The sequence below is a fragment of the Lutjanus erythropterus genome, chromosome 9 (assembly GCF_056507025.1).
Source record: "Lutjanus erythropterus isolate fLutEry1 chromosome 9, fLutEry1.hap2, whole genome shotgun sequence".
Taxonomy (NCBI): Eukaryota; Metazoa; Chordata; class Actinopteri; order Lutjaniformes; family Lutjanidae; genus Lutjanus; species Lutjanus erythropterus.
The window spans coordinates 2,127,791-2,152,383 of record NC_139325.1 but is presented as its reverse complement, the minus strand read 5'-3'; the positions used below and the strand labels follow the sequence as shown (position 1 = coordinate 2,152,383).

Genomic DNA, 24,593 nt, shown 5'->3' with positions numbered 1-24,593 from the left:
TATATAGTGTATAGCAGAGATGTGACAATACAATACTCATAACAAGGCAATTAAAAAAACATGAAGGCATGGTAACACCAAGATAAAAAGTCCACAACATGATATTTATCACAATATTAAAAAAGAAAGAAAAATGACAAATGATCTTTTCCTTTTAACTTAGTGCATCTGCTTTCCCACTTTAATAATATAATATATATATATAAATCAATAGCAGTCTTTTTATAAAATAAAATGAATATAATAAAATAAAATAATTAACAATGATATAATATTATGGTAGATATCACCACAGGATGGTGCAGCATTGAGACATTTTTTTAGTGCAACATTGTGAGATTTGATATTGTTTTTTATTGTTACATCCCTGATGTACAGATGTCCATAATACAGATACATGATGATGTGATATTTGCTAGTGTCTGTACCAAACAAACATGTTCTCTTGCTTCTCAATAACAAGATTTTTAGGCCAGCAGCACCACAGTGTGTCATCATAATGCCATTTTCTCACACATTTTTCCTGCTTCAAAAAGATTCAACTTGGTCCTGGTTCTGCAGTTTGGATATTGCATTTGAAATCTTGATAACACTGCAATAAATTGTGCAGCACTAGCAGAGAGGAACACGTAGTAGTAGTAGTAGTAAAAAAAAATACATAAAATCCAATAAATAGCTAAATAAACATCAGTACTGTTCAGTACAGGATATTTTAATACTGTCAGTGAATAAGGGTCAGTTTGTTAAAAAAAAGAAGCTTCTCAGGGAGCTCCTCTCATCCTCAAAATTGTCCCTCATTGTGCTAAATCTAAATCACCCCAAGCATTGTTTTCTGCATCAAGCAAGTTTTCATATCGATGCATATTAGTTAATATATACACCACTACTGATGCTGATGTATTGGCTGACCTACCTTCTACCAGTCATCTCTCTATTATCACTAAATATCTCTCGATGAACAGCTAAAGTTCTTCTTTGACTTGAAGGCATAATAAACAAACAGTATTATGCTAAATATAGCCGCGAGCTACAATCTATTTCTCCCAATCAACACCATTATACCAACTGATGATGCAGTTATTGACAACACTTGTGAACTGCAGGTGAATCATCTACGGACGGAAGTCACTCATTAGCAGCTCCTCAGAAGAGGAAGATGATTACATGTGTGAAAAATAGCATGTATGCACAATAATTAATGTTCACTCCATCTATATCCAGTGTATTATTAATATTGCTGTGCTGATTATCAAAATGCAGACTGCCTGTGACACTGATCTTTTTGTACATGTTCAGTTCATTGTTTTGTTTATGATAAAGATTCACCCCCACTTTACACTTCCACGTGCGAGTGCAGGAAAAGTGGCACTAACACACACTTTTGCAGAGATGTTTAATTTGAGAGTCTCACCTGAATGCAAACCCTGCATGTCAGCAGCGGTGTTGAGATTGAAGGTGTGACTGATGGTTTTGTTTCACTCAGTTTTGCCTGAAAGCAGCATCCCCTCTCCTCTCTTGCTGTTTTATACATTAGCTCATGTCCCACAGGACCTATTAGTCAATTACACCTGAGCGCTGCTGTTTAATATGGGCTGAAAACATACCTGAGTTCCCAGCATCAAACACTTCCTCTGCTGTACATTCTTCCTGTGGTATACAGTAACAAGTGGAGCGGAGGTGTGTGTGTGTGTGTGTGTGACATTCGGCAAAAAGGGAGGAATTATTCATTAGCTCTCTATTTCGCTCTTTCAGCCTCCCTCCTGATCCTCATGTTCAACAACTCTGGGGCAAATGCAGAATTGCAAATTAGCTCCCGGAAAAATCGAATTAATTGGCCATCCTCGCAGGCTTCTTGTCAAAGTTTGGGCTGATGTGTCAACGCTTTCCCCAGAACTCCAAACAGCACCAAGCAATATGGCAGCAAGCGGGGAGAAAAAAAAACACACACAAAGGAGCAGAGCAGAGCAGCTCCACAAAAACAAAAACTACCCTCTGCGTGTCAATTAATAGAGCACTTCAATCAGGGCAGAACTTTCAGGGCTGACTTCTCCGAACCGCACAATAACTCACTCAACCAGGCAGCTGTCACTTCGCCCTCTTTGCAATTTCACAATCAGGCAGGCTCAAATTAGAAGTCAACATTCGCCTGTGGGTTCCCACCGGCTCTAATAGCTTCACTGTGGCTGCTCCTTCTGTAGCAAAATTGAAAATATCTGTAGGATTTTGCAACAAAAATCAAATTCCATTTCTTCTTCGGTTTCCCGACAGTGAGGGTTTTTCCTATTATTCTGCTTGTTTGGCATGAACTGTTTTAAACACCTCTGTTGATGAAATCTACACCCAGTGTTTTGGTGATGCTCTATCAGGCAGCGAGTGCTGTTATCACATCTGTATTTAAAGATGCTCTACTCAGTGCAGGTCTGCTGGCCTGTATCAAACAGGCTGGAGTGAAACAGAGCTGCAACCAGTGAGCCAACACTTGTCTTAACACACCATCTAGTGCTGAGTTCATGTATTACAAATAAATGATAATACAGTATATTAACACAGCTTTAGCTCAGTTTAGAGCAGTGGCTCCCAACCTTTTTTCCTTGGAGCCCCCACTACTTGTATCTAAGCACAGCTGAGCCCCCCGAGCCTAAACACACGCACATTCACCAAAAGAATAAATGATTAATTCCAAAGTTTTACTGTCCAAAATAAACATCAAAAAATGAGAACAAAATTCACAACTCTTAAAGGAAGTCAAGTCTACTTACAGACAGGTGGCACATTTTCAAACATGAGACTTTGTCGTGTTTTCCTTTAATGTGTCACTGCTAGAATTCTATCACAAAATAACATCTGATTTAGCGATGAAAAGGTGAAAATCATCACTTTGTGTATAAATATGTCATTTACCACAGCTTTAAGGTGCCGAAAATGCTTGAAAATGCACCTTTAAAAGTGCTTGAATTTGGCCTTGAAAAAGGTGTACGAACCCTGAAATTGTGATTTTAGTTGACATGTGCCTATCTGACTTTGAGGACCTCAGAGCAGAAAAAGTCTCGGGGACCCACTGTGATTTCTGCCCATTTTATTTCATTTCATTTATTTCAACTTCTACAAATCTTTTGTAATGCAGTTTGGCTTCTTAACCCACAAATAGTTCATCTGAAAAACAGAGTGCAAAATGCCAAACTAACTTGCACCGGTCAGGCACTGGTGCTGACTCAGTCTCGCCTTGTTTTGATCTCAACCCCTCAGAGTCTTGGTCTTTTCTCAGTCTCAGCTTGGTCATGACTCTGTCCTGGTTTTGGTTGTCTCGACTACAAAACCACACGAGAGACCCATGTATCTCTAAAAAGTCAGGTTTTCACGGTGCCAGAAAAACAGACGGTTTTCATCTTTGTCACAATGTATTTAACAGCTAATCAAATTTATGATATTAAAGTTATCCTAACAAGGAGTAAAAGTTTTTCAAAACTTAAAAAGGGCTGGGTGTCAGTGCTCAACACCTTTAAGATATTGATTAAAATAACCCAGTGCCAAGTAGCATTGAAACTTCTCAAGTCAAACGATACCTTCATTCAATCCTTTTGGTATCCAGATCTAGAAAAACATGACTATTTATATGGTTTTATTCACAGCCAATCACAGCAAGCGTTCTTCATGAAGAACCTTCAAAAAAAGCTATTGAATGACGTACTCTGTTGGTATCAGTATCACTTAGGGTAGTGGTACTGGTACTGGTACTGGTACTGGTAACAATACCCAGCCATACTCATAAAGGAACACTTAGAAATAAATGTTTTTCACTAGACAGGAAAGTCAGAAAAATTATAAACTGAAATGTAACTAGTAAGTAAAGTTGTTTGACAAGTGTACTTAGATTAAAAAAGACAATAACTGTCTCTGAGATGAAGTGCAGTGTCAGTATTAAGTTGCATAAAATGGAAATACTTGTGAAAAGTACAAGGTACAATCGTAGTCATAGTGCCACACACTGGCAATGAGAAATTACAGGCCCTATAATCTTGTGGTTGCTCCCGGCAGGTTAACCAGATCAAACACATATGTGGTCAGTAAACTCTTAAGACCTTGATGATGGTAAACAGTGATGATTGTGAGTTTTCATCAAACACTGTTGTCATGGTGATGCATTATTCTCAGTGAAACAGGAAATTGTTGTGACTTGAGTGTACAGTGTGGCTGGTAGTGTTTTCATCTTGTGAGTGTGTACATCTGTTTATGTGTTTCATCAAAGCAAAATGTGGTTCTGGAGACACCTTCTACAGCAGGAACTACCACAGTTTTGAGTACTTTGCCAGGGCTCATGTAATAACACACTAATGACTACTAAGTACTCGTGTAATAATATAGTAATAACTACTGCATATTCCATAAATCTACTGGAAATTGTCTTCAATAAAGCCTCTACAAAGTACACAGCAATATGATCAAAGTTACATTTTATTTACAAAAATAGATATATAAATACAATTTTGAGAGTAAACTGTCTGTACAAATGAGGAGTCTACTGGACTACAAAATAAAAGCCTGAGCATCACAGCAGAGATAAACATGTCTGTGACATGTCACTGAGAATAACTTAATTTAACTTCATCTCACAGAATCCAGCTGTTCTTATGTCAGTGCACATGTACAGATCTATAAGAACCAGGCCTGAAGTGTCCCTGTGAGGATCTAAAATCTTGTCTGTGGTCAAAGTGCAACATAAGCTGGTGGTTTTTGGGCACCGTGTGTCTGTTGGTCAGAGCACAGAGCGGTATTTACATGCAAACATGAGCCACACCGCACATGCGTTCTCAGGATAGGCAAACACCCGGACACGGACCGCGAGCCTCACGTGGTCGCCGCGACAACACACTATCTCCTCACAGAACGGAGACCTGCACGGGAAGTGACAAGAGACACAGAGCATGAAAAAAACTGAAAAGACTTTTGTGAAATAATAAAAACAAACATATATAGGGGAGGTTCTTTTTACCTGAGAGTAATACTTTCAAAAAACTGAGACAGCGAAACCTGATGGCTGTGTGTTTATGAGCCCGTACAGCCATATGTATAGATAAACTATGAACTTAACACATGGTGGAGGGATGGCGGGACTCAGTCAGTGCAGTCATTTGTCAGGAGATCAGGACACAGCTGAGCGCTGTGTTGACAGGATTTGTAACAGAGAGAGCGGACATGTGGGCTTTATGCTGTGCTAATAACGCAAACACCTCTAGCACTGACAAAATTGGACACATGATGGTCATCATAGATTCCCTTCTCTCTTTCACCCTCTACAGGGAAGTCAGAGGTCAGTTTCTTCTATACTTGCTACAGCTGGTAGTGATTTGCTACCATAACGCTGAGGCATAGTGCAAACAACATTCTTCTCACAGGCTAAATGGTGTGTTTGCAGTGCTGCCTTGGTCATCACTGCAGTATGCATGGGCTAGTTTCCAGAATTTGTTTGAATTTTCACACAACTTCTCCATTACACCACTCCCTGAAACGAGGTCAGCAATCCTATCTGACTGGTTTCAGATATTTTTTTAAAAGTACTTTCATAGAGGCATACTATAAATAAAATTCAGCTGTTGTTGTTTTGAGGAACTTTCGAATTGCTCTAGCCATGACTTTTATCAGGCACAGATGCCACAAAACAAACCTGATGCTGCACAAGTAAACTCAATGCCACTTCAGGCTTGTTTGTAGTAAAGTATGTTGTGTTGCCAAGATTTTTTTGTTTTTGTTTTACATCCAGAAATCTGTATATTGATATAGAATCCTTGTGGATAGATTGGATAATCCTATGAATTTACCAAAAAACGCTGTATATCATGACTGCAAGAGTTTGCAAAGAATATAATTTACTGTGTTACAGAAGTACAGTGTTTATAAACTGAATTACTGTCCCAGAAACGTCTTGTTTTTGTTATCCAGGCGCAGATGGCGTTCATTAGATGTCAATATGTGCTGAATAATGTCTTGATATGAGAGCTGTTTCCAGCAGTGGCATTCTAGCCAAGTGGTTGTACCTAGAAATGTTATTTGCAGCAAAGAAAAATGCCATCATTAAATTTTTAAGCAAATATACATTGTACGTCATAATACATTCTACATCTTTCTTGTAGGCTATGCAAACTGAAACAACTTTTCAGTTTCTACTTTCCAATCATTCATTTATATTGGCCTATTTTTTTCATTTACGACTGCCCCTTTTAGAGCAAAGATACTGCTGTGGCCCAGGATAAAACTGAACTTGAAACCCCTGTTGTACATAAATAGGAAAGTTTAAGGTATTTCCATTTTAATAAAAGTATTTTAATGACATTTATAAGTAATATAGAACAAAAACAAAAATATCTGGAAAATAATATGGTAAAATTCTGTGATTTTTTAAACAGTGGGAGTATAGTGCTGCTGTACTCAAAGACACTCAATGGAAACAATGGAAAGAGATACTTGCCAACAGGGATTTTTTTTTTAATCACATGTTCATCATCATCATCATCATCTGCCTATTGGACTCACCTGAGGCTGGTGGCGAAGGCTCTGCGAGCGTTGCGGTGCAGGAAGTGGATGGGGAAGCCTTTGAAGGTGTGTCCGTCTGGCACTGCCCTCCTCACTGCATCCTGGAACTCCTCGTTGCCGCAGGAGACTCCGGTGCAGCGCTCCAGCTCGTAGGCCGACAGCGCCGACGACAGCAGGTAGGATAGGTGGTCGTCCCACACTGTCAACAGCTCCAAGTCCTGGAGGAGAGGACAGCACCACAGAGACCATACTGTGCTCAGTAACTCTTATATTACATATTATTACATAAGAGCTGTGATTGGTCAATGGCATTTAAGGGGTCAGTTCAATCATTAACTCTGTAAACAGATTTCTGCATATGAATCCAGACTCTACAGGCAAGGGGACAAGATTTCTATTTGTTTCTGTCCAAGTATTATTGACCAATCACATTTGAGCTTGTTATCCCAAAAACAAAAGCCCACTGCCCTGGAAATACAAACGCTGGAGCTGGAGTTCATCATCACAAACATCTACTCCTTCTAAAAGATTATTTCTTGTGGGTCATAACAGACATAACCTCATTCAGCAAACATTCAATATTAATTTTGTTTTTCTGATATGGGATATTTGGGCCTTTACTAAAGTTTCCATCCAAATGTAGCACAAATATCCAAATTTCCACCCACCATCGTTAAGTGCGAAGACAAGACCTGGTTACAAGAGCACCAGTTAAAGCTCAAATGATGAGAAACATGATGGAAATATGTCATCTCTGTTTATTTTATTTATTAATTTGAAGAATCTCCTCTCCAATCTCCTCATCGCTCCACATAGATCTGATGTTTTGGTCTCTTCAGTCATGTACTTCATGTACATCATGATTAATAAATCTGTGTCCTTGCACTTTGTTGCATTCTATTTTTATCAGTACACTTCATTTTCCACCTCAACTTTTTTGTACTTTCAAATTTGTGTCTCCTCTCAAGTTTCTTTACACAAAAATTGAAAATAAAATAAAAGCAGGTGGATGGAAAGTGAGTTAAACATAACTGCAAACTCCTAAACCTTAAGGGTGCAGCACTGTGTTTTACCTTCCTGTGCTCGGAGACCAGATAGCGCAGCTCCAGCTCCAGCTGGTTGCTGGCAGCAGCAGGATCCAGGGTCGGGGCACAGAGTGGAGGCAGAGGGGGCAGAGAAGTGGTGGAGCCTGGAGCACAAACAGACTTCAGAGCCTCTTCACTCATCGCCTTCCACCGAGACTGATTCTGAAGAGAAAGAAAGGAGGAAAAAAAAAACATTTAACATTTAACTGATGACACTTTCTCCGTTCACACAGCAGAACCACCACACTGCTGTAGTCGCTGGGGGTTTGCTGCCTTGCTTTAGGGTAACGTGACAAGACCAGAGTTGCTGATGAATGGAACTGTTGCAGATTCAATTTCCCTCCCCACAAACCAGCCCCTGGTCTGATGATTGAAACCGGCAACCATCCAGTCACAAGCCCACTGCTCTCTGCTGCAGGCTACCTCTGCCCTCTGCCTGACTGAAAATCACCACCGCTGTCCATTTGATTAAATCTTCTCTGAACAGTTTAATATGCAGCCAAAAGTGAAGATTTTCATATTAAAAGTCATTTCACCAAACCCTGACCCTCACTATTGACACAATTCCTTACAACCAAGCTAATGTGAACAGCATAATGACGTTTCAGGTCAGCACTAAATCATCTTCATAATTAATAAATACAACAATCCACCATGAAATATCAGTAAAATTGATGTAATCATGGTGATGGTTCCCCACCTATCCAGTGACAGTGATGGGAGAAACTGTGAGGGATGCCAGTCTCTTACCTGGAAGTCAAAGACACAGAGCTCCACAGCGTCGGACGGTTGGCAGTTGGCCAAGAAGGTGTGGTGGTTGAAAACACAGCCCACAGTCCGGTAGGGGGAGGATGGTTTGGGCTGGGAGGCCAGGGGCGGGGCATTGGGGTCTATGGCCTGGTGCAGGTATCTGACCACGGGACATCGAGGATCATCAGTGTCATTGTCAGGGGTGGACAGTAACAAAAAACATTTACTTGAGTATTGTACTTGAGCATGTGTACATGTGTACAGTCTGTGAAGGCTCCTGTTACTTGTCACTTTGAATCATATATTTGGGTTAGGTAAGTCAGCAGATTAATTTCTCTTCTAAACTGTGACAGACCAAACACTGTGTTCATCACAGGAGAAAAATCAATCACAGTAAACTACTCCTGCGCTGTCAGTCAAGTTTCAAACGCTTGCTCCATTTTTTGAACGGCCACGGTGTAACAGCAGATAAAGATGATCATTCTCCACCAGAGCACCCACAGTTACATGAGTAAAATTGATGTAATCATGGTGATGGTGATGATGATGTTTGAGATTTCTGAAATGGAGAAAGGTTCATATCTTTTTAAACAAAATATTGCAACTTTATCTTGGAATACCATGACCTTATTCCCATCTCGAAATTTTATGAGTAAAAAATTTTATTCTTAAAACATTACCAACTTATGTATAAAAGTTACAATTTTGAAATATCATGACTTTGTTGCCAAAATATTGCAGCTTTTTTTCTTAAAATATTAAAAGTTTTATCTGAAAATATTACAGTTGGAATACTAAAATATATATCAACTTTATTCCACAAATAGTATTTTATTCTGACAATATTTAAGAATTTGGGCTGAATTCACAAGACATTACAACTTTATCTCTAAAAATCTTTTATTTTGAAATACTGTAGCATTATTCAAGTTCTAGAAAAATTACAACTTATATTGTGAAATATTACTTTTTTTCCTCAAAATCTCTGATGATCTCTCCCTCCTAACATTGGCTTTCATACCAATAACTTCATCGCTGCAAACAAAAATTAGCCCTTCAAACTGAGAAAGCATGTCGAGGTCATTTAATTCCAGATGAATATATTTTTAAAAAGTTGTAAAAAAAACTGTAATATTTGGACTGGGTCCAAAGGGTCACGTTACTGACTAAAGATCTTTAAGAAACATACAGTATGTGTCAAATAAACACAGTGCCATGAGTAGGGATGAGTACCAACCCTGGCATTAAATGGGGTTAATTAAAAGAAAATGTACATTGAATACTTAAGTATTTGTTTTGGAGTGATGCTTGACCAGGAGAATCTATACTTTGATTCAAGTAATAGAGATGTGTGTTTTGTCCACCACCGGTCACTGAGAACATGTTAACAAAACATGTTTTAAGGCCATTTACTCCATGTAGTGATAAAATACACCATTTAATTTAATTTATAGCTCCATGGTGGGCAACCGCCTAAAACATACAGTTCCAGATGAGGAGTGAGGACGGAATAACGATTCAAATGAAAGTAGCACCATGAGGGCAAAAAAAAGTCTATAGGCTGTGGTAAAATTTAGAAATATTAGATAAAACAGTTCCTCAAAAACTGATAAAACCAGAGAGAACAAGACCAGTGACTACTGGCTGTACACAAAGACTTTCTGTGAATTTACAACAGATATGAAACCATGTCTATCCCCAATGCAAGATGAGTGAGTTACGGACAAAACTCATAACTGGACAGGCTCCAAAATGTAATCAATTGTTCCCTGGCTAAGAGCCTGGCCAGAAAATTCCATGGAAATGCCTTCATGGGATTCTGAGGTATTCTACTGAAAAGTATAAGCACTCTTAAAATAAAAAACACAGTGTAGGTCAGATTACCTCTTAAATGGTGTTTGGTTTACAGTTACAGGGAAACGCACAATTTTCAGGTATCACAAATATCAATAATGAACTGCATTTTCTCATATATCCAACCTGCTCTAACCTGTCTGACAGCACTGCTGTTAAAGTTGCAGTCTGATGCCAGAGGGACGGGGGGGGGGGCAGTAAAAGCAGCTGCTATACAAGACATCTGAACAGAAAAAAGAAAGAAAAACAAGTAAAATCGGACCTGTGTGCTGTCAGACTTTCCCAGAAGGTGATGCTCCCATCAGTGCCGCGGGTCAGGACCCAGGTGTGTGGCGTTCCCTTGGCTTTGGTGCCCACGCACACGTACGCATCCAGGCCAAAGCCCAGCAGGAGGCTGCACAGCAGGGTGGCGTGGTCCTCACAGTCCCCCTGGAGAGGACAGACAGTGACGAGTTCAGGTCCCTTGGATAGTTAGAAATGTGGGGACTCTATTAAACATAATGTTTAGTGTTGAGAGCTCTCCTAACGTGAATAAAAGGCCAATACACTTTCATTTTTAACATTAAAGTCAGTTCTACTTCCGGAGCAACAGGACTTTTTTTCAGTTTAATTTAGGTCACAAATCTCTGTGTAGCGTCAAAGTTAAAACAGATTGTTTTAACCCTGGTATGTCCTCTTCAAAACAGAATTACAGCCTTTGTATATCTCTGCCAACCTGTCCAGCTGCACTTCCATGTTTGTCCAGACTCATATAATATATGTAGCGAAATATGTGTGGCAAAATGGAACTTATCACTATACTGAAGTGTGTGATTCAAGTGAATAATTTCCTGTGAGAAATACACTGTCTACAGAGGACTCATAGGGAGCTGACCTTTCAAGTTGACCTTTGACATTTTGGATATAAAATGCGTAATTTTATCCTATTGGATATTTGTGTAACTTTTTTTCCATAATTAGCGTGTGAAATCTGAATTAATGACCAAAAATGTCCAAATGTTTTATGAGGTCACAGTGACCTTTGACTGCAAGGTTCCAATCAGTCACCGATTCATGTCACTTCATATGAAAGGGACGGATGGATCAAGGAACAAAAAAAAAAAAAAAAATCACTCTGGCCGTGGCTGATGCCAGTGCAGAGGCATAAAAAAATGAGCCTCTGGCGAGCTGCATTCACAGGAGATCTTGAGATGTGGTTGAAAGCTCCAAAAGCTGGGAGGAGGATCTTTAAGCTTACATGTCTCAATGTTGTTGCTTACATGTCTTTGTTCTCAAAGGTCCAAAATGAACTTCCACGCTCAAATAAGCCTGTGATGTATGATGAAATATTAGAACATTCATCTCAAAGTACTATGACATTCACAAAATATTGCAATTTTATCTTGAAATATAAATATTTTATCCTTAAATATAATGACCTTATTCCTCAAAAATTGCAATTACTTTTGTTCTTAAAATATCCCAGATTTTATCCCAAAATATTACGACTTTATTCTCAAAATATTGTGGCTTGTATCTAGTGATAGTCATCTCAAAAAACTAGTTTTATTCCTGAAATATAAAGTTTCTGTTCTCAAAATACAGACAAAGTTTTAATCTTATTATTGAAATATCATGACTATATTGTTAATATATTACAACTTTATTCCACTATATATCATGGTTAGGGTTAGGGTTAGGGTTATATATATATATATATATATATATATATATATACATACATATATATATGATATATATGACTAGTTTTATCTTGAAATATTATGTTTGAATTATTATAATATTACCACTACATTCTTGAAATACGACACCTTTATTCTACAAATATTCTCAATAAATTTCAACTTTTATTCTCAAAACATTGACTTAATAAAATATTGCAACTTTTATTTTGAAGTGAGCATCTTCCAAAAAAATTGAAAAGGTAGCACATCTGAAGTCTTCAAGTCATCACTGGGCTCACATAAAAGCCAAATAAAATAAGTGAAATGTGAGTATTTTATCCTCCTTGACGTGAAGACTTGAGATGTGCTACCTTTTCAAGTTTTTGGATTTTGGGTTACGCACTTCACTGAGAACCCAATTGTTTAAGTGCAGCCTCCTTCTCTGAATTTATTTATTCTGAGAAATCAGGACTTAATTCCTGAAATATTACGACTTTGTTTTCAAAATGTTACAACTGAATTCTTAAATTATTGCAACTATATTCTTGAACTTTATTCTCAAAATATTACAACTTTTATCTTGAAAAATAATCTTTTATTTTGAAATTTTATGACTATTCATGCTCTAGAAAAATTTGGAGATATTCAAAGTTTTTCACCAAATTAAAAAATTATTATCTTTCCCCCGCCTAACATTGTTTCTCAAAAATTTATTAAAAGTGTCTGTGCATTCAGATCCAGTTTGGGCCACTTTGATGTGTGTCAGCTGGTTTCATTATTTCCACCTTTACTGACACTAGGATCTCTGTTAATCTGTTATAAGATATAAAATACAGGTTTGACCCATGTTTTCAACAAATTCCTCATTTACACTGTGACTTCACAGAGTTTAACCTTGACGTATTCTCTATATTTAAGTCTCTATATTTAGGGAGATTTGAAGAGATTTACTGCAGTCTTCATGCCGTCCCTGTGTTGCTTGTCTAATTCATCATGTCACTACAACAGTCTGTTTAAACAGAAACACAATATCCTGCTCTCACTGTGCTGTTAGTCTTTCTCAGAAGTCTTGAACACACACAAGAAAAGCCTGCTGGAGAGGAAATAAGCTCTGCAGTCATCAAATTGTCCATGACAGTAAGCAACTCTTATTTCACTCGTAGAACTTTTCCGGTAAAGAGGCCTGGGTTGAACTGGGGGCTCGTGCTGCTGCTGCTGATGCTGCTGCTGCTGCTGCGTGCTGGCTCGGGCTTCGGGCAAGTCAGAATGATAGATGTTCCCCAGAAGTGCTAATATGGACGGCAGCATCGGAACAGGCTGGGGACTGATGAGGCTAAATTAATTTTCCCTGGAATGAAACTCATAAATCACAGCTGACAAGGACCACTTTGTGAGAGTTGTGTTGTGTCTGTCTTGCCAGCCGCTCACAGAGGAGAAGCAGGGAACATTTATCCTGTGGTGGTCTGGGAAATTCCCCACTATCGGGCCGAGAGATGAAAATGCACCCGTCAGTTGACTCCTCACAGATCCTCCTTTCTCAGAAATGACCAGCCGTGCCCAGAAGAGGAGTAAACGTAAAGCAGCTGAACAAAGTTTACGCAATGCTGTCTGACTAAAGGAACCAAAACTGAAAACAGGAATCTGTGACATTAATTAAAAACATACACTAGAGTCAGAACAGCCAGACTGAAGTTATATGAGGTGAAATTACAAATTAAAGGATCAGTGTGTAGGATTTGGTGGCATCTAGTGGTGAGGTTGCAGACTGCAACCAACTCAATACCCTTCACCCCCTTCCAAATGTGTAGGAGAACCATAGAGAGAATTAATCATGGATGTAATCTCTGTGATGTCACCCATAGGTTTCTGAAGAAGCTCAGTGTGGTGACTCCAGCCATCATCATCCTGATAGTGCCTGAAACCTGTGACGCCACCCGTCTGTCACTACAAGCAGCCACGCCCTTAATTATGCATTACTTCAAACCTCAATATGATTTACACGGGTGAATTATATAATAAATATAAAAGTAAAAATACATTTTCAGCTCAAGGGGTTGCCACTTGAGAAGAGAACCTATGGTGGACTTGAAATACTTGAAAGGCCATATTTAGAGACAGTCTTGGGTTTGTGTGCTCTGCATTACTGTAGAAAAATGGCGACTTACACCCCCTGTAGGTATCAAGAACTCATTCTAAAGTAAAAAAAAAACAAAAAAAAAAACACAACAACTCTTATTTTCAGGTGATTATTACATACTACTGAAAACATATTTAGGACATAGCTGGACGCTGAATGTCTGAAGGGGCATGGGACAGTAAACAGTTTGAAAAACACTGTTCTTACACACTGGACCTTTCAAACATGAATGCCTGATTGCATTTAATAGAATTCATGAAGTGTGATTTGAAACGTTTAACTTCCACTCTAATTTGATTTGGTTGTCTCTGGTGCTGTATGTGCTTTTGTTGCTGTAGTTATATTTGTTGTATGTGTTTTTTTTTTCATTTTCTAGAAGATACAAAGACCACCCTCTGTAATGAAAACCACCTGAGAGATGAGCAGCACATTTGGTTTAAATGTAAGAATCTAAACATGAGTAATAGAGAAAGAACTTGCCAAAGTATTATTTAAAACAGTGGATTCCAGCCTTTTTCCTTAAGAAAGCCCTTATCTATTATCACTGAGTACAACTGACTAAGTGATATATTTTATAGATATTTCATATTATTTTCAATGCATAACATTAATAGTACACAACAACTGATAAACTGTACAATTAACCCCCCACAGTGAATGCAGTAACTGCAGGCAGTTTGCGTAAAGCCAGGGATTTGGATGAATTTGGAGCCAATTATTTCCAATAAATGGTTTTCTGATATTTTTAGTAACCTTTTAAACAATTCTGTCTGTGTTATGTATTTTTATTTTTTTAAACAATCATTATGAGAATTTTCTTTTTAAACAAATTCAGTTTTTTCTTCTCCTTTGAGACTTTTCTTCACAGAAATGAAAGAACGCCTCACGACCCCCCGTGAAGCTTTGGTGACACCTAGTGGGGGCCGGGACCTCTGGGTTGGAAACCACTGATTTTATCTATGCTTTCAGTAATTTTGTTCTTAAATTAGGTTCCTTGTCAAATAATGTTCTGACTTTGTTTTATGTGTATTTTTTTTACTGCCAGGCACCATTGTCATTGTCATGATGAATTTTATTTTGTTTTTGTTCCACATCATGTAACCAGACCCACGAGTCCATAAATATGAATCTAAATGAAAGGTGGCTCCATCAGACCAGAGCGCAGCAATTTAGGAGTGGCTCCAAAGCAATCCAAGATAAGGCCTCAGTGTTATGTTGGAAAAACGTCACACTCAGAGGAAATGAACTCGGCCTGTGATGAAATCAGTGTAGTTGCCCCCAGGCTGAATTGTATGTCAGGTGTTTGACCCAAGGAGAAAACTACAGTAGGTGGAATGTGGATGGAAATATATGATCTCATGACACTGACAGGAAAGATATGGAGCAGTAAAGAGACTGCTGCCAAAAATGTTTTATTAGTCAAGTTTTCAGCTGTAATATTAATGCACTGCGTTGAAAAAGACGGCAGTCACAGGCACTACTCAGTGGATAAAACAGATGTTATCCAGCCTTCCTTCACAGACTTGCATATTAAAGGATAAACAGCACATATTTGAGAATCAGTCATTAATTAGGTTAAGGACTTGTGGACAATGCAGTTTCTGATCTGTGACAACTTTTATTTTTCATCTAAATACTTCATCTGTTTCAATTAAAATACTTGACTTTGTATGGATTATCATTTGTTAAAATAGGAGGTGCATTTTCTCATTCTTTCTTTGTTTTTTGTGTAATTTTACAGCATATTATGAATCCTCAAATTTGTATTTCATGGCGTTTAAATGTAAAATAAAGATATCATGGAGAAAAATTTGTTGAGTTTTGCAGAATTTTCCTTTGCAGGGACGGCTGTGTGACTTGGATGACTGTATGAATGGGTCTGCAAGCACATTTTGGAACATGCATTTGTGGGCTTTCAAATGGAATTTGTATCACCTGTTCTCAATAAATAGCTCTTACTTCTAACAATGCACTGAAATACTTGAGAAAAGCCATGATAAAAATATATAGGATTGTTTCCCTGACTTAATATATATAATTTATTCCCATCTGTCATACAAACAACACATTAAGTCAACTGCTGTATGTCTTTGTATTATAATTAACTCGAGAAAGATTTACCCATTAGCATTGTTAGACATGTCCAAACTGTTTATCCAGTTTGACAGAGCAAAGACAAGTTATACTAATAATAACATGGAGATGGTGCTATTAAAGAAAGGCCAAATGGAGAGTTTGGATCAGTGCCTTGCACTTACTCAAAGATAGTATGTCACAAACAAGGTTATAAATTAGAAAAAGTAATAGTATAGCCAACACATCCTGAAAAATGTCTTCCACATTCTCAAATCTATGGAATTTATGTTTTAAGTGCAAATACATAAATAAAATAAATGTTTCTGTGGAGCTGAATGTCCAGAGACTCAGATAGGTGAGTTTCTCTTTATAAACTTATGATTTATTTCCATTTAGAAGAATGGAGCTTGTGAGAAGCTATAAATCTGCCTTTGTCTCTGTCTTTGACAATAAGCATCTATCTAACAGTACAGCGAGAGCACTGTCATCTGAAAAATGAGCCCATCCCTGCTGTGGCTGCCAAGAAGCCAGCAGCCACTTCTTCCTTACCTTCCCTCTGCACAGGAAGGCCATTAACGTGCACCACTGCTCCTGCTTGCCCCCTCCTCCTCCTCCCACCACCGGGGCCTTCTCGTGGGCCAGCAGGCTGACGAAGCGGGCGGCCTGTCGAGGGCTCTCCAGCAGCCGGCCCGCCCGGAGGACACGCACGTAGGAGCACACCGGCCTGTTGACGCCGTTCTCGTCCTGCATAATCAGAGGCAGCAGGGACAGCTCAGAGTCAAATATTTTGTTTAACTTTGAAGGGTTGAGGATTCAGTTATCCCTAAACTGGTTAGAAATGTGAGAAAACATCTAACATGCTAAACCAGTTTATAAGTGGCAAACAGCAAATGAATTAGGCTCTTCTGAGGAACTCTCTATTCAGTGTCTCTATTGCCTCTGCTACTCAATCCACAGGTCTATTGTTAGTGGAAATGAGCAAAGAAGCTGGTGATTTCACTATCTTTCAATCTGGTTTCCATTTTCCCATGTTTGTGTTTCTAAGCGACTAATGGCCACAACAAAATTTTCTGAAATTGGTCAAGATTGAGCAAGATTGCAGCAGCCATCAGCTGAGAAACAGCTGTACACAAGAATCCTTGTGTACAACTGTGCACCTTCAAAGTACATCCATTAAAAGGCTCAGATTATTCTTATACGCGTCTGTCAACATTATAGGAAGGATCCCTAAAGAGTAAGATCTTTTTTGTTTGTCTGTCTTAACTCGTCTTTCACCTGCTCCAATAATCTCCAACACCAGTTGTTTGGTTGAAACAAATCCTTTCTGGCTGTACAAGCACTTTCTCCCAGCAACTACTCTGATGTCCAACATCCTTCTTGCTCCTCTGCTGATATTTTCACATCTGATGCTGTGAATAAAGGGTTTACCAAGACCAAACCAGAGGTGGTGATTGTTGGAACAGTGACCGTTTCCAAGACCGTTTTAATGACTATTTTGTTTTTTGGGGATTTACAATCAAAAGGACACCCGCACACTGTCTAACTTCATTCATTCATTCATTTTCTGTAATCGCTTATTCCATAAGGGTCGTGGGCTGCTGGAGTCTATCCCAGCTGACATTTGGGCGAGAGGCGGGGTTCACCCTGGACAAGTCGCCAGTTCATCACAGGGCTGACACATAGAGACAGCCTACGGGCAATTTGGAGTCACCAATTAAACTAGCATGCATGTCTTTGGACTGTGGGAGGAAGCCGGAGAACCCAGAGAGAACCCACGCAGACACGGGGAGAACATGCAAACTCCACAAAGAAAGGCCCTGCCTTCGAACTCAGGACCTTCTTGCTGTGAGGCGGCACTGCTAACCACTGCACCACCGTGCCGCCCTCACTGTCTAACTTGCAGAATAAAATTTATTTGTGACATTTCGGTACCAGCCCTTCAAACCAGCAATTTTTTGGTCGACTCACTTCTCTCCTATGAACCTGTTTCATGTATTAGATGTGCGAAGTGTTCCTTTGTTCTGAGATTTACAGTGATAAAGTTATTTTGGCTGTACTGAACAGTTTGAAGGTTTGTTGATGTCAACATTCAAATGTTACGTTGCTGTTAGACATTAAAATAACAATCTGAGCCTGTCAGTGGCAAAAACAAACTTTGAGTGGATGTACTGTTTGTCAGCTGATAGCTGCAGCATGTCTTGCTCAATGCTGAACCAGTTTCAAAAACTGTTGTGTCCATTAGTCTCTTAGAGACATAAACATGGAAAAATCGGAACCAGACTGAAAAATAGCGACATTCCCAGTGTCTTTGCTCATTTTTACTGACAACAGACCTGCAGAGTGGACTGTGTGCAATTGTGCCCAAAGATTACACTGCAGCGGTCTCACTCAATACTGGACCGATTTTATAGTTTGCTTTGACACAAAACACGGGGAAGAGTCCAGGTTGAAAAATATCAAAGCTACCCCTTAAAAAGTAAGAAACTATGTCATATAGAGGTTTCATTCCCCCCCCCCCCGAGGACATGTGAATCTAGACAAACCTGAGCAAATATCTTCACCATTTTGGATTGGTGAGATGGCCGTATCTCAAGGAACTCCCTCCACCACTGTTTGGCATAAACCAAGAAGAGTCTCTCTTTCTCTGCCGTCCTCTGTCTCTCCAGTGTTTGCTGAGTGAGAGACACACAGTGACATCAGCTGTTAAATATAGAGCTTTGATGCTTCTTTCACAACGCCACATTTATATCGACTCTGATTGATTCTTAACATCTTTAATGGTATTCTGCTGTAATGATTCACTGTTGGTTCGCGGGCCGCGTTACTTTGTTCATGAATAATGAAGCGGATGAATAAACAGAGGGATAAACAGACAGAGGCATAAAGAGGCTCCAGTGTACTGACCTGTGTGCTGATGATGTCAGTGCTCAGAGTCTCTGTGAGAGGAGGGTATAGCTCCAGACACACAGTCAAAACACCAGCTGGGACTTTACATTCACTTCCTGGAAATAAACAGACACACATCTACATATTTAGAACCGGGAAGAGACAGGCAAACTGCAGACTGCAGGTTAGGGTTTCTTCCAAAAAACTTAACATATGTAGTATGTGCTTATTTGTGGTTAATAACTTAATATTTTGCAGAGGAGCTTGAGCCCCTCCACTGATTCACAAGGCTGTTAATGGGACAGAAAAGAAAAATATATTGTTTTGCTTTTGCTCTTCTGGCCTCTAACATTGTTCAATATGTGTTCAAATGAAGAAGGTTTAGAAAAAAACTGATCACAGCTCAGACATTTTCAGCCTGTAAGGAGGGGTTACAAGCAGGCACTGTTTCATTTCGAGGGGTCAGCAGCTAGAAAGGTTGGGTCTTATGGTTTAACAGCTTTAACTGCATAAATGTGGTTAAAAAATGACTGTTAAAAAATATATATATAAAAGAATTCAGTGCTGCCGAGCTGCCAAGCTACAAATAGAAGGCTTATAGAAACAGACGACAGTAGGCTTGAATATATGAAGTTCATGGTGAAATTACTGCTGCCAAGGAGTTTATGTTTTCATGATGTCTGTTTGTCTGTTTGTCAGCAGGATTACAGAAAAACTGTTGGCCCGATTTTCACGAAACTTGGTGGAAGGGTGTTGCACAGACCAAGGGAGAAACCACCAATTTTTCTCAGCAGATCTGAATCACAGGGTGGACTAATAAATGGTTTTGCTCTTTCATTAACATTGTGAAATAAGGCATTTGGTTTTGGTGGATTAATTGTCATACATCTCAAAATCCAGGAGATCAGAACTGGGAAAAATGTGGCCCAGGGACCAGATGCAGCCCACCGGAAATTTTCATGTGGCCCACGAGGTCATCATAGTTATACCAAAAATTAAAAATCTAGCAAAGACAGTTAACAGCATTTTGCTTACCATTAAACCATCATCAGACATCATTGTGAAAGCGGTCCAAGCAGTGTTCATTGGTAATGATAATGCACATCCATGTTGTTTATGTTGTTCTTCTACTTTTGCTGCTACTATTGTTGCAACTTGCACATGCACTGTACACTGTAAAACATCAAGTTTTACATTTCGCCAAGAAAATATTAGCCCACAATTCATCACGTGGCAATTCAGAAAGGGTGACCAACAGTAGAAGTGCCCTTTATAGAACACTTCTGACCATCCCATTATTATAGATTTTGCCATTATTATGACCTTATATCATTTGTGTCTGGTCCACAGCAGCCTGATCAGTTTCTTATGTGGCCCCCCATAAAAAAAATAATGGCCCACCCCTGTAATAGATGGTAGTAAAGTTGAATGGTGAAACAACAGCTAACTGTAGCAATACAATGACTCCATATCACAATCCACATTTACGGGCGCCAGTAGTCCCCTGGAGTAGCTTTACACATGACAAATTTCACACAGAAAGCAGTCGTTATGGAGCAGCTGGGAACGGTGGTTTCATGGGAGAACCACTACAACTGTAACATGGCTTTTTTTCACAAACAAAGGTGCGGCTATGGATATGTAAATACACGCCTATTATGCAAATAATTATACTCTTACTCACATCCAAATGTGAATTATTTTTAGTAACCTTAACTAGAGATCTTACAGAAAATTCTTTGAAGTTCACGAGAATGAGCATGGAGGCAAAATTCATGGAAGAGTGGACTGTTGGTCTCGGTGGAGGTCTGCATTCCCAGAGTGCCTTTCTAGTTCAGAAGAGGTTCTAAAAAGTAACTTGTATGATGGATGTGTGAAAGAAACCATTTTTAAACAAGTCATCTGATTTACAGTGGTTTCCTTGGATGTCTATGGACCTTTCTGACTTTCTTATTGTATGATGTAAATGTATGATATGTAACATTTCCACATTAAAAAGTTTATATCCCAAATGTTTCCAACAATTTCAAACCCAGAGAAATGCATACATTTATTCAAGGTAACAGTGCATTTAATTTGGCCACATGTCAGTGGTGTCTGGGGAAACATTCGATACATAAATTAGTAAATGTGACTAAACATAACTTTAGCACACTACCTCATCTGCTGACATGATTTCTGCCTGATTCATGGCAGACAGATTTTAATCTGCAATGGTGGTTCTTTAAAGATGAAGATAACAACTCCCATGATCCCACACTGCCTCAAAATGTCATGAAATTATGCCGTTTGGTACTGTATTTTGTGTGAGGCAGACTCCTTATGGCAAGAAAATACACACTATATGTTCAAGGGCTATTTTTCAAATAAATGTCATGTATAATCAATCTGTATATAATCAATCAACTTGAGGTGTGGTTTAGGGATTTTTTTGGACAGATTTAATTTTCCTTTTTTTTAATTTAAGACATTAATATTTCAGTAAACACCACTGAATCATCCCTCCTCACCGACTCCCATCAGCTCCACAGCAAAGCAGGTCTTCCCACTGGGCGAGCCAAGGACGGTCCTCCAGTCCAGGAAGTAGGACGAGACCAGCGTCGTCTCACTGAAGGTGTTGGTCCTGATCAGCACCAAATGGACCGGGTCGCACATAGATAGCATGGTGGTCGCATCCACCATTTTACTACCCTCCCCTGCAGAGCCAAAGATAATGACAAAATGACAAACAAAATGATGAAATGATAATATGTTAAGTAATGTAAAGCAGCAGCACATTCACAGACAGACTGTGCTGATTTACACGTACCTACACCATCTCTGTGGATCTCTAAGAGGAAGCCCTCCTTCAGGTCGGGTTCACAGGCACAGGGCACCGGCTTTGAGCGAAACCTCTGGTTGCGGAAGTGCAGGTAGAGCGTAAATGTGGAACACACCTGACCAGGTAAAGGCTCCGGCTCCTGGAGGTGCTCCAGAAAGGCCTTCCCGCCAAGAACTTGGAAATACAGGTACCGCCTGGACGGGTCAATATTGGCTGAGAGAATGAAAAAAATATTGTCACTCAACCATTCAAACATTAACCAGGATGACCGGAGTGACAGATGTTGGTTAATTTGGGCTTGTAAGTGACATTTCTTACTTTTTTCCAGACGAGTAATATTCTTGTCAACGAAGTGAGTCGCGGGCTTTGGAGGAGATCTTGTTTCTGCATCAGCGGGTACTTCCTATTTGATTGAATTCATACAAGAAAAGACCTTTTATCTGTATCTGGGTTCAAATTAGTTTTTAAGCACTGAAATTATTCAATAACATTAAATATCTATATTCAGCTTTTAGGAAGAGTACATTTCAAATCCAATCAATTAAAGTGAACTGCTGTCAGTCTTTTCAATGTGTATATAAATCCAAAAATTGCATGCAAAGTGTTGCCCCACCTGGGTAAAGTGTAGGTCCTTCATCACATCATCTATGATGCCCCTGCGCTGAAGAGCACGTAGGAAATCCGCCTCAGACAGAGATCGATGTGCTGGACCTTGGTCATCCCTCACAGTCTCAGCCAGCACCTCTCGGATTTTCCCATGGATATCCATCTGATCACCAGAGAAGACAGAATCAACACAGCATTCCCAGTCCCACACACTACACTTTTCTAAAACCACAGCATATTTACAATTAATATATCTGCACTATCACTGACACACCAATAAACTTTTGTGCTTGCACTCATCCCACTTCATTGCGTTGGGAAGACTGATGGGGAAAAAAGTGGTCCAAGTCTTTAAAATCTTCATGAGAAGAAAAATTCTCCAAGATTTTTTTAAGACCTAGCCCTATAAGAAGGTATCCAAGGGAAATTATTTACTTTCTTTTTTAGAAAACTGCTAAGTTGCACAACTTTTTGTGAAGGTAAATTATTTTCCTCCTGTGTCATCTGTTGAGATCCATTTCATTAGTAAATTAGGTGCAAACGTCGGATCCAACTAGAATATGCTTTTAGACATGAATACCTTGTTGTAAACGCAAAAATGGTAGTGATGACTATTAGTGCTTGCTTCCATTGTCAACCAGTTACTAGGGCGAAAAAAATCAAATGGGACCAATACAATATTACTTTAATTTAAGACTGGAAGATATGGACAAAATGAAATATCACTTTTTTAAACCAAATATCACAGTATCAACATTTATTACATTGCATCAATATTGTAGTAGTAACCACTGGTGCTTACCCAAAATATTAACACAATGAGATTTTTAAATAATTGTTGGTAATGAAGTTATAAAATACCATTAAGTTTTTAAAAAATTACATCACTTTACTGTAATGCAAAATAGAGCTGCAAAGATTAATCAATTGTTAAATTAAATGCCAACTATTCTGATAATCAATTAATTGGTGTGAGTACATTTTCAAGTACAAAAAGTCAAAATTCTCCAATTTCTGCCTCTTAAATGTCAATATTTTGGGGGTTCTTTACTGCTTTATGACAGTAAACTGATTATCTTTGGGTTGTGAGTAAAACAAGACATTTGAGGACATCATCTTCGACTTTGGGACACATGGATTGAAATTTTTAACCATTTTCTGACATTTTAAAAGAAACACCTACTAATCGGTTATTCGAGAAAATAATCCACTGATTAACATACTACGAAAATAATCGTTAGTTGCAGTCCTGATGCAAAACGTATGATGATATCAAAATCTAAGACAACATGTTGTCACTATATCTATATTAGATCATGTATTATACTTTAATTGTATTACTTGCCCATTAATTTATCAGTGCATCCCTATCTAGTGCTAATGATCTCACGTAAATCTTAAAAAAAAAAAAACTTAAAGAGCTGTCCAACAACTGTAGGCAACAAGGGAAATCCTAAAGAGTATAGCAGACAGTAATGACACCATATACATATTTAGTACAGCCGAACTAAACCGACAGAGTTCAGTGGTGCTGGGTCGTTAAATTCTGTCTTTCCATGTGTGCACTTTTGTTAATGAGCGAGTAAACAGTAATTTGCATTATTTTTGAATGACACTTGGCGAGCAGGCCTCACTTTAAGAAAATACATCCTCTAACTGTAAAACCATGTCGGCTATCTTAAGAATTACAGCATACATATAAAGAGACACTGTTTAATCACGCAAACATGTATTAAAATACAAGTTATATGCTTGCTCACCTTGAGCAGATGGTTGTGAATGATTTGCTTCAGCTCGGAGGCTTTCTCTGGAGGCAGAGACATGACAGTTGATGAACTCCGGCCAGTTTTTAGTAAAAATAGCTTGCTACGTTAGTAGTATGTACTATCAGGAAGGAGAAGTGGATATAACCTTCTTGTTTGAGCAGTATTTAAACCTTGTAAACATTTATGGTCTGTAAACAACCAGCCACAGCTGCCAGTTTGAACTGTGGCGGAAAAGCAAGCGGGAATGCGGCTCCGCTGATGCCTGCCAACAAAACAAAATACAGGCAAAACTGTTGAGTTATCCAACAGCTCTGCCCAAGAATAAAACAATACACGTCGAGTGAGATGTCACTGACGAGATACTTCATTTTGGGGGACGTTTATTTTGGTTTTATTCAAATTTGCTTGTTTGGCATTTTA

At 38.9% G+C, this 24,593-nt stretch overlaps 1 protein-coding gene across 1 annotated transcript; it reads right to left on the bottom strand.

Moving 5' to 3' along the window:
* Positions 1-4,434: 4,434 nt before the first annotated feature.
* Positions 4,435-24,397, bottom strand: cep76 (centrosomal protein 76). Its single transcript, XM_084725910.1, has 13 exons — positions 24,168-24,397; positions 22,415-22,570; positions 22,120-22,204; positions 21,790-22,014; positions 21,491-21,676; positions 18,999-19,096; positions 18,638-18,766; positions 16,644-16,838; positions 10,480-10,646; positions 8,364-8,523; positions 7,602-7,775; positions 6,529-6,746; positions 4,435-4,892 (listed from the first exon to the last, which is right to left on the bottom strand). The coding sequence occupies exons 1-13, from the start codon at positions 24,228-24,230 to the stop codon at positions 4,754-4,756; spliced, it is 1,995 nt and encodes a 664-aa protein (XP_084582036.1). The 5' UTR covers positions 24,231-24,397; the 3' UTR covers positions 4,435-4,753.
* Positions 24,398-24,593: the final 196 nt, after the last annotated feature.